At 29.3% G+C, this 16,758-nt stretch overlaps 1 protein-coding gene across 3 annotated transcripts in view; it reads right to left on the minus strand.

Moving 5' to 3' along the window:
• The window catches only part of LOC108750856 (ribonuclease P protein subunit p40-like), a 54,748-nt gene that overhangs the window by 20,382 nt on the left and 17,608 nt on the right, over nucleotides 1–16,758 (minus strand). For all 3 annotated transcript variants that reach the window (XM_018490671.1, XM_018490672.1, XM_018490670.1), the window contains exon 4: nucleotides 12,219–12,383. In XM_018490671.1, coding sequence (XP_018346173.1) covers nucleotides 12,219–12,383 — 165 coding nt within the window. The remainder of the gene's footprint in view (nucleotides 1–12,218; nucleotides 12,384–16,758) is intronic.

Consider the following 16,758-nt stretch of genomic DNA (forward strand, 5'->3'; position numbering starts at 1 on the left):
AAATGGCTGGCGGGAAAAAGATTTTATGGAAACGAGGACGTGATTGCAGAAACAAATGGCTATTTTTCAGACTTGGACAAATCCTATTATTCGGAAGGGATCAACAAATTAGAGCAGCGTTGGACGAAGTGTATAAGCCTAAAAGGTGACTATGTTGAAAAATAAAAAAAGTTTACCCCAAAAAATTAAGTAGTTTTTATTTTTGCACGGACTTTTCAAACGACCCTCGTAAATGCCCAATTTTTGATAAAAAACGGCAGAAACTTATTTATACTCCTAATATATTGTTTTAAATATATCCGTAAAGTTATAATGCATGTTGTAAGTTAGATTAAATGGAGGGAATATGTCACTACTTTTGTTGGGATAAAATACAATACCAATGCAGTACTGTGATTTTCTTCAATTGTTCAATATTTTTAAATATTGCAAAATCGCATTCAGAATTTAATTTTAATTCATTTATTTTACATTTTTTCCTTGAAATAAGACTAGTAAATAAAAATATCTTAAACTGAACAAATATAATAATTAGACAAAAATAGAATTTTTCTTAGGTACATTCCCCCTAATTATCCTATACATATATTATAAAATTTTATTTTTTATAATGAAAAAATTACATTTTTTAAAATAAATTTTCAAACACAATTTATGGATTGTCGAATCAGGACTTTGAGTATTTGGCACAAGCAATTGTCAAAATTTTTCCTATGGAGTCGACATATACTTCCTATATCTCACCTATTGCGAAGAGATATTCGCGTACTGAGAAGTCTATTGTGTCAAGAGAAAAATTGGTCGATAAATAGCGAAACAAAACCGCGAATTAAAACATCTGTTTGATATTTGTCGATAAATCTACTACTACTTTGTCTGAGAATTTATCTTCTGACGAAGACGAAGATATTGTATGTTAGTTTATCGAACTTCGCCGAATTAACTCTTGGATTTTCACGTCTAATAACAATTGGACAACACATTACATTTTTAAATAGATATTTGGTATACATATAAAGTTTTGTATTACTCGTAGATACTAAAGTTATCACAGAGGTGATATCGTGGCTCCAAAAGTACACAGAACCATGGGAAATAGTTCTTGCAAAGAGGAAGCTTACGGAATATCGTCACAAAGACAATTTGCAGAAAAAACCTTAAAGGTTTATGAAATTTTCAAGCGTTGGCCAATTTTGAAGCATCCAAGAGGATATGATCTTATAGAAGTATTTAGATTACGTTTCCCTGAAGTTGACAACTTAAAAAATTGGTTCGCCTTTTACGAATTTTCAGAGTATTTGTCCAATCAAGAAGGACGATACTGACGCGGAATCGTTGAACCAGCTACTTCAGCTTGATCACTTGACTGATGGTTAATGACATTTACTAACAGCAGTTGCAAATTGCTCTACTTCTAATATATACTATATATATATATATATATTTTTATTGCTATTACTATAATGTAAGAATTTTTTAGATAGTACAATCTTTCTACGTTTGCTACCACACATAATACCACCGAAAGGACGAACAAAAGTTAAGAAAAATCAATGGAAACTGTCACAATAAGTGAATGTAAAGATAACATAATTATACATGCAGTGATAAATTTCATTTTTTAGATATATTCAAGAATGAATTTTCACTAAAAATTAATAAGTGTATACTTCTGTGAGGTACTTATTTTGTTTATTATACGTAGTTATACGGCCGATACGATCAATATTCACGAAATACGAAAAAAAGCAATGGAGAATCTTGGTTTGACTGTACAATCTTTCATCAATCATTCATTTGCCGTCGGACCAACTCTTTCCGAAATCGATAGCTTCTACGTTTGTATTGATAAAGTATTATATAAGGCATTATCGGCCTTAAAAGCTCTAGAAATATGTTTTAAATCATTTCATGTGCTCAATGCCATATACCCGCCAGAGAGCAAACATTTGTGATTACTTTTGTAACCAATCCTATTCAAGTTGTCGACGAAATGGGATCACTTATGTAATGAAAAGTATTACAGAACTATCAAGAAAAACATTGAACAAAGAAAAGAATAAATTTGTACAACACTCGCACACACATAGAGAAACATATGCATATTCTCGAACCGCTAACGCGTCGTTTTTTAGTTATTTCAAGATTTAAAAATTTCTTTTAAATCTCCCTATTAAAATATTTACTCAGGCAATATGTTTTTGTGTCCATTTTGCAACTGTCTTCAGAAGTTATCTTTATGAATCATATGAAACTCAAACATAAAACATTTATGACAACGACTTGTTATTGTTCCTACCAAAATTATTTGCGTACTTTCAATAACTGTATGCATATAAAAAACATTTCAGTTTGACCAGATACCATACATGTCGATAAAACATCGCAGATGGAAAATGAGTTAAACGACAAAATTCTCGAATTCGACGATCCGCAATCTCTGATATATGCAATATTTGATACTTTCAAAGTCGTTTAACCCATGAATTTTGCGTAAATAAAACTTCTCTGTCCGATCAATATTGTCTAAGTGTTGACAATTTTTTACGCATAGTGTACATGAACGTACTGCATTGTTTGTCCTATATATTGTATAATACATAAACGTCGCTGTTTACTTTTCAAACGCTTGCTTACCATTCAAATATAGTAGCATGTTGAAGAATATCTTTATACCTCAATTACATAATTCAGTAGATTACAAAAATATTAGTACAAAAAAATATTTTGTAATATGATAAATCAAATGAACGAGCTTAAAAAAGATGGATTAAATGTAAACAACGTACGGTATATTTTGCGTTATTGACAATAATTGGTGACAATCTCGGAGTTAATTATATTACTGATTTTACGATTTCCTTCAATTCAAAACATTGGTGTCGAAACGCAAAGTCAGGTCAAAGAAAACTCTGAAATATTATGTACGATTGAAAATTATCGCGAAGACTGCAAGATGTTCGAGAGGAATAAATGCTGAATGTGTCTTCAATGAAATCCTGAGTTTTCACGTAGTAGAAAATGCAAGTTTAGATATCATACATGATATTTTTGAAACTATATGTCAGTATAAAGTAGCAAAAATTTTTAAGACTTTTATAATTGACAAAAAAATATTTTCTCTTGATACTCTAAATTCGCGAATTGCACATTTCAATTATGGTACAAGCGTTGGGAAAAATGTGCCTGTTTGTATACCATATAACGCTCTGATACTAATAATCTCGTCATCGGAAATGTTATTCTTAGTCGAAAATCTCTCTTATAATGACCTTGTTCTTCTCGATGAAGTAACTTTACCTCAATTTGCGTGAAATAATAAGCATCATGTCTCCATCATTTAACATTGCGATTCTTGAATTACTCGAAACTCTGATCTCGGAGCATCACTCCTTATATTTAGAATTTTTTTCTGAATCGCTAAAGCCTAAACATCATTTATTACTTCACTACGCTCGAATAATGAAAAAATTTGGTCCCCTCAAGTATCTTTCTTGTATCCGTTATGAAGTAAAATATAAACAATTGAAGGACAATTCCAAAATCATAACATCGCGTCAAAAAGCTTTTACGCTTGCTTTGAAACATTATCTCAGTATGTCTTATCGATTTCTCCTTAGGAAAGGATTTTTAAATCGCTTATGTTGAAGTCCCATATTCGACGAAAAGTTGAGTTCTCTACGCGATTATAGCTATTTGAAAAATATTCTTCCGCCGCATATTGTTAATAAATGCATATCAACATTCTGGGTTGAAATAAACGGCATAACTTATCGTACCAATGCAATTATAAAAGTAGATTGGAATGATTTTTTTGTTTGGTCAGATTAAGTACATAATTATTCATGAATCACAAAATATATATTTTCTATATTTTAAATTGAACATATTGGGTATATATCGACATTATTATGCATTTGAAGTGACCAAGACAAATACATGGGATTTATAAATTTTGAAAATATTACTCAATATTCTCCTACCAAGCTGTACATAATAGAGGATGGTAAACAATATATTCCATGCGAGTAGATGCGTTAAAAAATCAATATTCTCTTTTATTTTTATATAATTCCATGTATACACAAATTTATTTTAACAGATTTGTGTGTAACGTTTATATATAAGTACGTTTTATTTTTGTGTACAACGTTTATATAAATATGTTTTACTTTTGTGTGCAACGTTTATATATATGTATAAATATGTTTTTTTGTTAACATATGTAAAAATTAATAAACGAACTAAAATTCAATTATTCTGTCAAATTATATACTTAATTTTTACTTATACATATTTTCATAGTTTAATAAGCTTTTTCGTCTCTGCATGACATATTGATAACTATAAGTAATGAAGCACTGATTTATGGGAAGAAAGAAATATAAATTGTAATTTGTAAGCTTTAATTTTATTCAATGATATATGAAACTACAGAGTGTAATAGGTATACCTTGTTTGATTCGAATAATCTTATATTATTTTTGCATGTACACATTTGTTAAAAATGTACAGCGTGTAGTGATAAATGTACATTTGATAAAAATGATTACTAATAAAATTGATTTTGTTCATATTTCACTTTCTTTTCTTAAATCAACTACATGTTTTGAACTTTTAATCAATAACATTATCTGTTATTTAATAAAATTGAAAGACTCTTCTTATACAAAATAAATAACAATAAATAAAGGGCAAAATAAGAGTCAACATTTCTTTAAAAAAGTCATACAATTAAAAGAATAAAATACAAATGAAGAAAAGTAAACTCGAAGAAAATATATAATAAAAAATAATAAAAATTAAATAAAAAATAATTAAAAACTCAGTGTTACAAGTTTCGGCTACCGGATTGAACTCTCTTCAGACGTTAAACATATCGAAAAAAACGATAGTACAAAATAATTATCGCAAATGTTCGCAAATTCATAATATTCACAGTTCGGGTGAGTCTTGATGTAGAACTCGACATTATACACGTACGATTAATCAGTCAAAAATGTATCTCTCTTGGAAAAATTCTAGTTGATAAAAAAGATAAAAAGACTTTTTATGAAAAAGTAAACGCAAATAAATTAACATACTGGAATTCTAACAAAAAAAAACTCACCAAAAAGCATGTGTAAATTATTCAAACAAGTGTGTCCATATAAGTATAATGAATAGTTATTGAAATATATAAAGACAAGTGGAACGCAGAAGTGAAAACGGACATTGTGTATCGATTATTGTACACGTTCGCTGATACGAATCACCACGTGACTGAAAGACGAGACGGACCGTCAGTATCAATAAGTCAAACTTTATTTACAATAGATATATATGCCTTATGAAGACCTTCAGTGTCAGTTTGTAAATTCATGTTTTTTTTTGCTTGTTAATGTTGAGCATCTCGGAAATTAAATGTTTCCTATAACAAAGCTCTTCATCTAAAATTTTAACCTTATCCTATTGGAAATCGTGATCAAACTGTAGCCTATGCTCCGTGATGACAGAACGGACAGAAATGTTATGTCTAATACAATATAATTATGATGTTCTGTAATTCTGATTTTCAATTGTCTGCCCATCTGTGTAACATACGGCATCACAATTCTTACACGATATTTTATAGACTACATTGCTTTTCGATGTATGGGGACAAATATCCTTCTATATTTTTATATATTTACCAATTTTGTTATGTTACTATGAAAAGATACCCTGATGTCATTTTTATTGAATCGCTTGAATTTTTCCGTGTGAAGAGGAATAAATGGTATTGTAAGCCAAGAAGCAGATTCGTTCGCACGGACATTGTCAGCCAAATCATTATGTGCTATATGTCTATTTTTAATTAAATTTTTAATACGTTGATTAACTATGTCAAAATTAAAATTCAATGGATGGTCATTATCTAGTAAAATATTAATAATAAATGTCAAATTTTTTGTATGAAACATAAAGTCAGATAGTAAAAAAGCTCTGTCAACTAACGAAAAAATTGTATCTTTTTTTTGTGCAATAGGATGATTAGAGAAAATTTAAAAACCTTCCTGAAAACGTCGGCTTACGGTACCAATCAAAAATAAAACGATTCCTGTTGATGGATATAATGATATCCAGAAAATTTATTTTATTTCCCCCTATTTCTGTAGTAAATTGGAGACGCGGATGAAATAAATTGAATTGTTGTAGTAAAATATCAATTTTTGAGGGAAAAACCACGATACAATATCATCAACATATCTGTAATAAAACAAAATATCCAAATTCAACAACATCAAGGACACCGTCTCTAATCTTCTCATTATTAGGTTCGCTATTACAGGTGATAAAGGAGAACCCATAAGAGTGCCGAAGCTTTGCTTATAAATTTGATTATCAAAAGAAAAAAAAAGTGGAATCTAAGACAAACCGTATCGCTCCTAAAAACTCATCCCTAGGCAGAGAGCAATCCTTAGAAATAACACTTCACTGCTCGTTCACACAATCGACCGCTACCTCCATTGAAACATTCGCGAAAAGTGAAGTTACATCTAAAGAAATTTATTTATGTGCACCTGTAATGTGTAATCTTTTTAATTTTGTAAATAAAGTTTGACTTTTTGATACTGATGGTCCGTCTCTTCTTTCAGTCCGTGGTGATTTATATCAGCGAGCATGCACAATAATCGATACACAATGTCCGTTTTCACTTCTGCGTTCCACTTGTCTTTATATATTTCAATAACTATTCGTTATACTTATATAGACACATTTATTTGAATAATTTACACATGTTTTTTGAGTTTTTTTTTCTCTTATTAGAATTCCGGTATATTAATTTATTTGCATTTACTTTTTCATAAAAAGTCTTTTTATCTTTTTTATCAACTAGAACTTTTCCAAGAGAGATACATTTTTGTTGACTGATCAATCGTACGTGTATAATGTAATGTCGAGTTCTACATCAAGATTCACCCGAATTGTGAATATTATGAATTTGCGAGCATTTACGATAATTATTTTGTACTACCGTTTTTTTCGATATGTTTAACGTCTGAAGAGAGTTCAATCCGGTAGCCGAAACTTGTAACACTGAGTTTTTAATTATTTTTTATTTAATTTTTATTATTTTTTATTATATATTTTCTTCGAGTTTACTTTTCTTCATTTGTATTTTATTCTTTTAATTGTATGACTTTTTTAAAGAAATGTGTTGACTCTTACTTTGCCCTTTATTTATTGTTATTTATTATCTGTTATATAACAAAACATATGTGCACGCAAAATTAATATAAAGTCGTTTGAATCAAACATTTGGTTATCGTATTCCAATAGCTAGTTGTTTTCAAAAAATATTAGTTTCTATTAATTAAATATATTTTTCTTATTATCATTTTATTTGATTGTAGAAAATAAACTTTAATTCTATGAAATACGTGAATGGTAAACCAAATAAATTCGTAAGTTTTCATCAACATTTTTTATGTTACAGCAACTATAATGACATTCTGGAGAAACAAATATTTTATCAAACTAATGCGTCTTCACATTCAATATACTTCATAAGTACTTGGATCAGAGAGAAAGATAGTTTATTCAACTTAAATTATTACGAAATAATCAAAATATTTCATTTTATTAAAAGGATATTGTGTCACATCAAACAAATATAAAGTTTATTCTATTGTCTATTTAGTCACTACGACTATTATCTTTGGTTAAATAGAAAGTATATAAAGGGTATAGTAGGATAAGAAGGTGATTTCAGGCCCCAGCACGTAATCGATTGCTACAGGGGACAAAATTAACACACTGATGAAAGAATATTTTGTGCAAAGTTTCATCCCAAAAGAGCCACACCGTTTCGAAATATCGAACAAAATGTGATTTTTCATTAGTATTTTTTTTCTCCGTTAAATTTATACGGATCTTTACAAAAAAAATCATGGGTATAAAGGGTATCAAAAAGATTAGATTAAAAATTTTTTTGTCATTCTTGGCTCAAAATTCTGTTTTTAAAAAATTCAAGAATTTTTAAAATTGCATTTTTTATATGATATGAATGTTTTACCACTTTTAAAATAATTCAGCAGCTAAATCTTATCATAAATTATATTCGTGATTTTTTTCAGATTTTTAGATTTGGTGAAACATACCAAAAAAAAAATTAAAACCGTTTTTTCGCCATTTTCCGACATAAAATATATTAGTTGACATATTTTAAGTAGTTCTTAAATATAATTTTACTTACCTTCGATCCCACTTCTGCAGACAATAATTTGAAACTTTAATATTATAAAATTTGCGTAGGTTAAACAACGAGAATTCTATTTTTTCTGCTTCAGAAAAATTAATTTAACTGATTTCTATTTATTACATTTTTTTTAAAGCGAAGACCAATTTCTAATTTTGTTAAGCACATAAACATGATAAATTTTTCTTACTCTAGTGTGTTAGTTAACAATAGTAAAAAATGTATCAGAAATAGCAAAAAAAAAGCTTTATTAATAAAAGAATAAAATATTACCTCGTAGATAATTACTCTTCCATAATCAATGAATATTGGAATAAGTACTATAATCTGACTGACAATTGTCGGTCTGACGAGTGTCGGTGTTAAATGAAAATCCTCAATAGAAACTGAAAAGTATAGTTTGAAAAACTTAAATGGCAAAATATTGTTAACTCTTGTGTTTAAATAACTTTGAACACAATTGCAAGATCTTCAAGAAAACCAATAAAATAGACTACAAATGTCACGGGGACGGTTTCAATCAATTGTGCAGGTGACAATTGAAGGGGATTACTGTACATTCATTTACCTTATGCAGTATGCTTGATATCACTGACAAAAAGGAATCGTAACGCGACTTTTAGTCAACTTATACTAGCTGTCAAGAATATTTTCGTTCGACGGTTTAATGCAAATTTACGACAATATAAAAAGATCGATGTTTTTGGCTTGAAATCGAATGTGTCAGTATTCAAATCTATTACCATTCCTCACTTCATTATTGTTTTGTCGTAGTGCGCGACGCTCGGTCTCAGGGATGACATTAGTTTAAAATTGTTAAAAGTTTTTGACCTATGTCTTTCACTATGTTTAAAAGTATTCTGTTACTAATATTATAAAGTACTATTATTTATAATAGTATATTCATAATTTTATTATTCATATATTATGAATAATAAACTAATATATTTTATGTCGGAAAATGGCGAAAAAATGGTTTTAATTTTTTTTTTGGTATGTTCCGCCAAATCTAAAAATCTGAAAAAATCATCACGAATATAATTTATGATAAGATTAGATTCAGCTGCTGAAATATTTTAAAAGTAATAAAACATTCATATCATATAAAAAATGCAATTTTAAAAATTCTTGAATTTTTTAAAAACAGAATTTTGAGCCAAGAATGATAAAAAAATTCTTAATCTAATCTTTTTGATACCCATTATATGATTTTTTTGTAAAGATCCGTTTAGATTTAACGGAAAAAAAATACTAATAAAAAATCACATTTTGTTCGATATCTCGAAATGGTGTGGTTCTTTTGGGATGAAACTTTGCACAAAATATTCTTTCATCAGTGTGTTAATTTTGTCCTCTGTAGCAATTGATTACGTGCTGGGGCCTGAAATCACCTCCTTATCCTGCTATACCCTTTGACAGTAATATTGTTCTGTACAAATTTCAACTGTAAAGAAATTGGGTGTAAACGTTATGTATTTATTTTAAATGTAAATTTGATTGTTTTATTATAATTTTTATTTGACATACACATCCTTTTATTGTCTCAATTAATGCTATTTAATGGATTATCAAAATAAATTGCTATTCAATTAAATATACTCTGAAATCAGATAAACATTTTGTCTACAGTATCTTAATTTGGTTGAGCCAAACTTAAAATCATCAGTAATTTAACAAAATATATTGCTCTTATTACATTGATATTTATTTACACGTATTCGACGCAGCATTTTGTTGAGTCAAATAATTTTTTTTTATAAAATAAATTTTTTTCTCAGTGTAGATAGAGCGGATTAAACTGAGTCGAAAAGTCCTCTACCATTTTGTAACAACTCATATTGTCAAGGTCATGACCCTGAGTGACCATCAGTCACTTTCAGTAGACCGTTGTCTATTAAGAAGATATTAAAATTAAAATAAACAGTTCACCTCCACTGTTCTTGACCCTCCCCCACACTATGAAAATCATCACCGAACAACCTTCGAAAGGTTGTAACATTAACTCATCACGTGTTACAAAGTTATCAGAAAAAATTAAAATGACCTTGACTTATATTGTCAAGGTCATGACTCTGAGTGACTATCGGACAATTTTAGCAGTCATTGTTTGTTAAAGAGTTATTAAAGAGTAAAGTAAAAAGCTTGAGATTGCCATCTCGTCGACTGAAATTCGAGACGTAATCCATGGGTTAGGCAGATGATGTTGACAAAAACGTTTCTTAAAATTTGAACAAAATTTGGAACTTATTGCAATATCTCCACTCGTAAGGCAAAAAAAATGCACTTTTATTACAGAATTCGGGTACAAGCTATCGATTGACCATGCATAAAATTTGATCAGCACAGCTATTATTAAGATATAATAATCGAGATCTCAAAAAACTCATTGCTCCGCGTAAAGATACCTGGTAATGTCTCGCGCTAAAACGTTATGCGTTTCCTTAGTGCCGAGTTATTACCATATCTCTGGATTAACATATCTTGATTCAAAATCGTTTGTAGAGATTTTTCTTTCGTTTGTAGTCAAATATTTAAAAAATTACAACATAATTTAAACTAATTAACTACAAACAAAATAAGAATCACTATAAATAATTCTAAAACACAAATCTTTAAAATTAAAGTTATGCACAAATATGATCTGTAGCATATAGCGGATACTCGCATTGAGGTGGATACCCGTATTGTATATGATTCCACAGATATCCGTATCAAGGGGATTCCACATTATCCGTTCTTCGGGTACCCGAATTAGCGGATGCCCGCGGAACCAGTCCAGATCCGTGTGCACGGGTAACAGAGCGAACGGGCGGGTACTCGAGTATTCGGGTATTCTGAGCTCTATTTTTATGAAGAAAAGATTTGTAACTAGTGTTCTGGAAACGTCTCAACGTCAGCTATAAAAATATGCTGTAAAAAATGAGTTCCGTTTAAGATTTTTGAAAGCACTTTTCAAGAACATTCCAAGGTCAAATTAATATTATCATCTGATAATGTTTTTAAAACCCTATTACTTTTGTTTCAAACATTTTTTAGATAAATCAATATTTTTTGAAATATTAACCGTTCTAGAACTTTTATCATGCACTATAACACTAAATTTCTTTGAATAGGTCTTACGACCTATACGCTTTTGTCTTTTTTCTTAATTTACATCTTATATCGTCAACTTCTACTGATATCAAGAATTTTCACTAATTTGTTGTACAAACCGAAATGGCCCCTTGTGAGAGTGGTGATGACTTTCGAACGTAACTTTAGGTGGAATAAATTAATATGAGCTATGTTTTTATAATATTATTGCTCAGACCGACATCAATTTCGACCCCGAGATCTCTATTTCCTATAGAGATATCGGAATCAAAATTGATATCGCGATCAATCAGTCTGAGCAATAATATCATGAAAATATAGCTTATATTAATTTATTCTGCCTAAAATTACGCGCCAGATCACTATGCGTTAGCATTACTCAAGATGTACCGCGTAAAGATCGCACGATCGGATTTTCGGGGTACTTAATTAAGAATCCGATCATGCGACCTCCATACGGTACATCTTGGGTAATGTCAGCGATCCTGAAATTTCGAAATCTCAAAAAGGGTTTGTAATCAGTGTTTCAAAAATGTCTTGACATCAGCTACAAGAATATGCAATGAAAGATATCAGTTCCTATTAAAAAAATTCAAGTCGACCCCAATATAACCTTCATGACACTATCCGAGGTCAATCGCATATGCCCATGTAATGCATTACTTGATCCTCAACAACTTTTGTCTGAAACATTTTTCAAAATAATCACTTCCCTCGTTTTTAAATGGGGTGTACAGATGATCTAAAACACTCGGTATAATGAATGTATTAATTAATCAATTTCTATATCTTATTATTTGTTCGATCATTGACCGAAGAAACTTTAAATGTTGATACTTAAAAAATTACCGCAAAAAATTGTTTACACAATTTTATTCTATTGCATTATTAACTTGAAACTTACCGTATCGTGTATGAGATTTATGACTGAAGACAGAGGGTTTCCCTTCTAAACCAAGAGCTTGATAATCATCCGTCAATAAAGAGAGTATTAAGTAGCCAGTTGGAGTTACACAAATAGAATTTTCCAAGTCTATTTTATTTTGTAATGTTAGGAGACTAATTTCCCCTAAAATTTAAAATACAGATATTATTAGAACAATACATATAAAATATTTATATATAAAATTAAGAGAAGAAATATGTGCATTTTGAGAAGATATTACATACTGTGTTTGAAATATTTACGCATTGCTATTTCTATTCCAAATGACACGCGACTTATAACGTTTAATTTTACTGACAGTATTTATTCTTTGTGAACAAATAAACTCAAATATTAAAATTATTATAACATGTAATTATTTTATATTTGAGTTTATTTAACAGTCTCGACTGAGAATGCACATGAATTACTACAATTTTGTAAGCAAATAACAACTTTCATTTTACTGATATCAGACATTATGCTTATAATCAATCAGTTACCTTATCAAATCATTGATCGCACAATTATTCAACTTAATTAACCAATAAGTAAGAATTTTTTATTAATAAACGCGATGATGAGCTCATCATGAATGCTACGAAAAAAGAGCGTAGCGTCGCAAGCATTGTGCGACTTTAAAATTGGCGCTTTGGCTGATACAAGCTTTGAACGACCTGCAATGCTTATGATATGACCAATGTAAAATAGGTCGTAGGGCCTAAGCACAAAACGTTTGAGTCGTGGAATGTAATACGGAGTTTACAATAGAAGTCATAACGGTCGTAGAGTCTTAAGTCGAAGAAAACTGACCAATTCTAATCGAGTATTCTTCTTATATTTGATTATGATATTGGTTTCCTACGATTTAAGACTCCACAACCGTCTATGATTTCTACGTAGAGGACCCTTTATTTTTTTTAACAACTTCCATTGTAGACTCCGCCTAAGTCGTAATTATAGATAGACAAAACATTGTGCGTTGACTTACGACTACTCACGTTTCGCAATTTAGTTACGACTATTGGCTGCAGCACAGACTTTTGCATAACGCATAGTGCATAAGAGAATCAACCAATCAGAATCTTTCCTTTTCTTCCATTTAATGGAAAAAAGGAACTTTGATTTTATTATACACTATGCGTTATGCGTTATGAAAAGTTTGCTGCGACCATATCTTTGTGCCGAGCTTGATATTTCATGTGTCGTACGACAAGGCATTTCAAGTCTGTTGATTGGCTGTAGAACAGATAGATCTGAGAACCTCTCTATCCTACAGCCAATTGAAGCCTAATCTACATTAGTCATATCTCGTATCGTCGCAAATATCATAAGCATCGTACAACTTTAAAATGGACGCATTATTCTAAAGCACGAAGTTGCACAAAAGTTGCAGCAACACTGCTGCAATATTACAACGACATTACTTATTGCAGCAATACTTATAACAGATTTTGCAGCGATATTGCTGCAAATTTTGTGTTGTATGGATTGGAATGTTGAATCTAAAGTAGATACGGTTAAAATGGTTCATCAATATGAGTGATATGGACATTCCATCTGAAGTGCAAATTCTGTTGCAATTAGGTGATAAATTTGGTTTATCTATATTTAAAAATAAAAAAGAAAGAATGATTATAGAATTCATTAAACATGTAGAAAGAAATATTTGTAAACTAACGATAGGAATGAAAAACGCCATAAGGAATGAATCAATAATCATCACACATGAGTTATACCACAGTCATTGCTCTTTAGATACAAATGAAAAATTTATTTCAAAATGTTTAACACATACAACAAAATTTGTTAGAGAATATCTTGGCATATTAATCACGAAAGCAGATAAAAGAAATTTTGGTGGCTTTAGATAGGAGTAATTATGATGAAAAGGTGGTAAACATGCATAACGACGTTAACACATATGAAATAATACAAAAAAAATCTAGTTAATAAGAGATTTAAAATCTATTATTAGTAGATGGAAACAAAAAGACATTGATCAAATGACATATAATAATATATTGACAATTGATAGTATTTTACCTAGGGCATATGACATTCCTAAGATACATAAACAAGGCATGGCATTGAGTATCATAATTGCGACTATTAATAGTCCACTATGTAGATTTGCTTGTGTTATTTAAATAGAATTATGTGAGTGATAGTATCCCAAAGGTATAAAGTTTTATAAAAAATAGCAAACATCTAGTAGATAAATTAAATAATTTGAATATTAATAAAGAACACATTCTCATTTCATTGGATGTAACATCGTTCACCAATGTGCCAATAAAACTAGCTATAAGAAGTATTGAAAATAGATGGCTTCATATTAATAAAAATACCATTGGACGAATTAAAAATAGGTATAAACTTAATAATACACTCGACTATTTTACTTTTAACGATGTATACTATAAACAGATTTATAGTGTGCCTATGGAATCTTCTATATCGTCCATAATATCTGATATTGCAGGAAGTGAAACACTGACCTTAAATAAATTATTTGGTATACCGTTTTTTTATAGATATGTGAACGATATTTTAATGACTATTCCTAATGACAAAGTGGATAAAACATTAATGACTTTTAATTTAATACATGAACGGTTACAGTTTACAGTGGAGATAGAACATGACAAACAATTAAGCTTTCTAGACATTAAATTAATTAGGGATGAAGAACATATTATATTTGATACTTTTAAAAAAGACACGGCGTCTAACAGATATTTAAATTTCTATTTACATCACTCATAGCACATAAAAAAGACATCATCATAGGAGTGATAGATAAAGTAATGATAATAGTACATTCAAAATTTCATTCCAAAAATATCAGACAAATAATTAATAATTTACTATTACTTAAATTGCTATACATTAAGTTTTATATTTAGGACAATTAAATGTCACATTAACAAAAATAATAACATTAATAAAACAAATGGTATATTACCTTATAAAAAATTCTTTACTACACCTTATATTGAACAAATATCGAATAAATTTGTTAATATTGCTAAAAATGAATTATCGTACATCATTCACTATCCCCAGAAAATTGAATAACATTATAAAATCGAAAAGATATATTAAATAAAGTGTCTAGATGTAATATAGTTTACAAAATTTAATGTTTTGACTGTGAATCGACATACGTAGAACAGACAAAAAGACAATTAGGAATAAGAGTTAAAGAACATATAAAAGATATAAATAAAAAAAGTGACTCCTCGTCAGTTATATCAGAACATAGAATGACCGAACAACATGAATTCGATTGGGATAATGTCTACATATTAGATAGTTCTCATGTGAAAAGAATGGTGTCTAAAATAATACATAAAAAAGTAGACAGCAGGTTTGAATAGACAAAGCGACCTAAGTAGCACAAAAATGTTAAAAAACTATTGAAAAAATGTCAGTAATGGTTAGAAGTAAATGTTTTTAATACGTTATAAGTGTTCCTGTAGGAAACGTTAGAAATAACAATCAATTAAATGTTTATAAAATCAGTATAAAAACTACATTATAAAACGTTTACCTACAAGTTTAGTTTTTACAACATCTATATAATGAATAATAAATTAAAAATAATAAGAAAAAAGCTCTCCAAATAAATTAAAGAATAAATACGTAGATGTAGGAAAAAATGCCAATATGAGTCAACACCAGTTCTTCGTGTGTAATTCAATGCATATATAATATTAAAAATATGATACATACGTTTCAACCCTAGTATTGGATTTTCTTCAGTGTGTAAAATATAATAAAGTTTGGTACCAATCCATGAAATCAATTAATATAAGTAAACGCTCAATCATCAAAACATCGTTAATCTATTGCTAATTGTAATATTCAAAAGTCATCTGTTATATTTTACATACAGTTATATTTTATATACAGTACTTATTTAAAAAGAAAATAACAACGGTGTAAAGACTCTTTATCTATAAACAAAATAAACAAAGTGAACGGCGAAAAAGAGTCGACGCATAATACATTTAATTAAAGATCATAGTCATAGATACATAAAATAAGAAAAAGTAGAACGGCGTATATTAATATATAAAACGATTACAAGTTTCGGCTGCTGGATTGAGCCCTCCTCAGATGTAAAATAAAATGAATAAAAAAAAACCTGTTATACATTACAGTGGTTCTCATTTGCTTGTTCGAGTGTGTTGGTGAGTGAGCACTTTACTTCTTAACTGCGGCGTGTCTAGTTTTTAAGTTTGCTTTTTCTTATGAGTTCCCTTCCTTTTCCGGTTTTTTCAGTTAGCACTTGACTATGTATAATATCTTAACATCGTTTTGACGCACTATCGCATATACAACATTAGGCTATACGTCGAGATCTATCATAATTGCTGATTTCCGCGCGTTAAAAATGTTGCGACACTGAACTTTATTTATTTATTATTTATTTTTTTATATTAAGACTTTAAATACAAAGCGCCTTTTCGGTCGAGTGTTAAGATGTTGAACTACTATCTAATATATTATA

This window comes from Trachymyrmex septentrionalis, unplaced genomic scaffold (assembly GCF_001594115.1).
Source record: "Trachymyrmex septentrionalis isolate Tsep2-gDNA-1 unplaced genomic scaffold, Tsep1.0 scaffold372, whole genome shotgun sequence".
Classification (NCBI taxonomy): Eukaryota; Metazoa; Arthropoda; class Insecta; order Hymenoptera; family Formicidae; genus Trachymyrmex; species Trachymyrmex septentrionalis.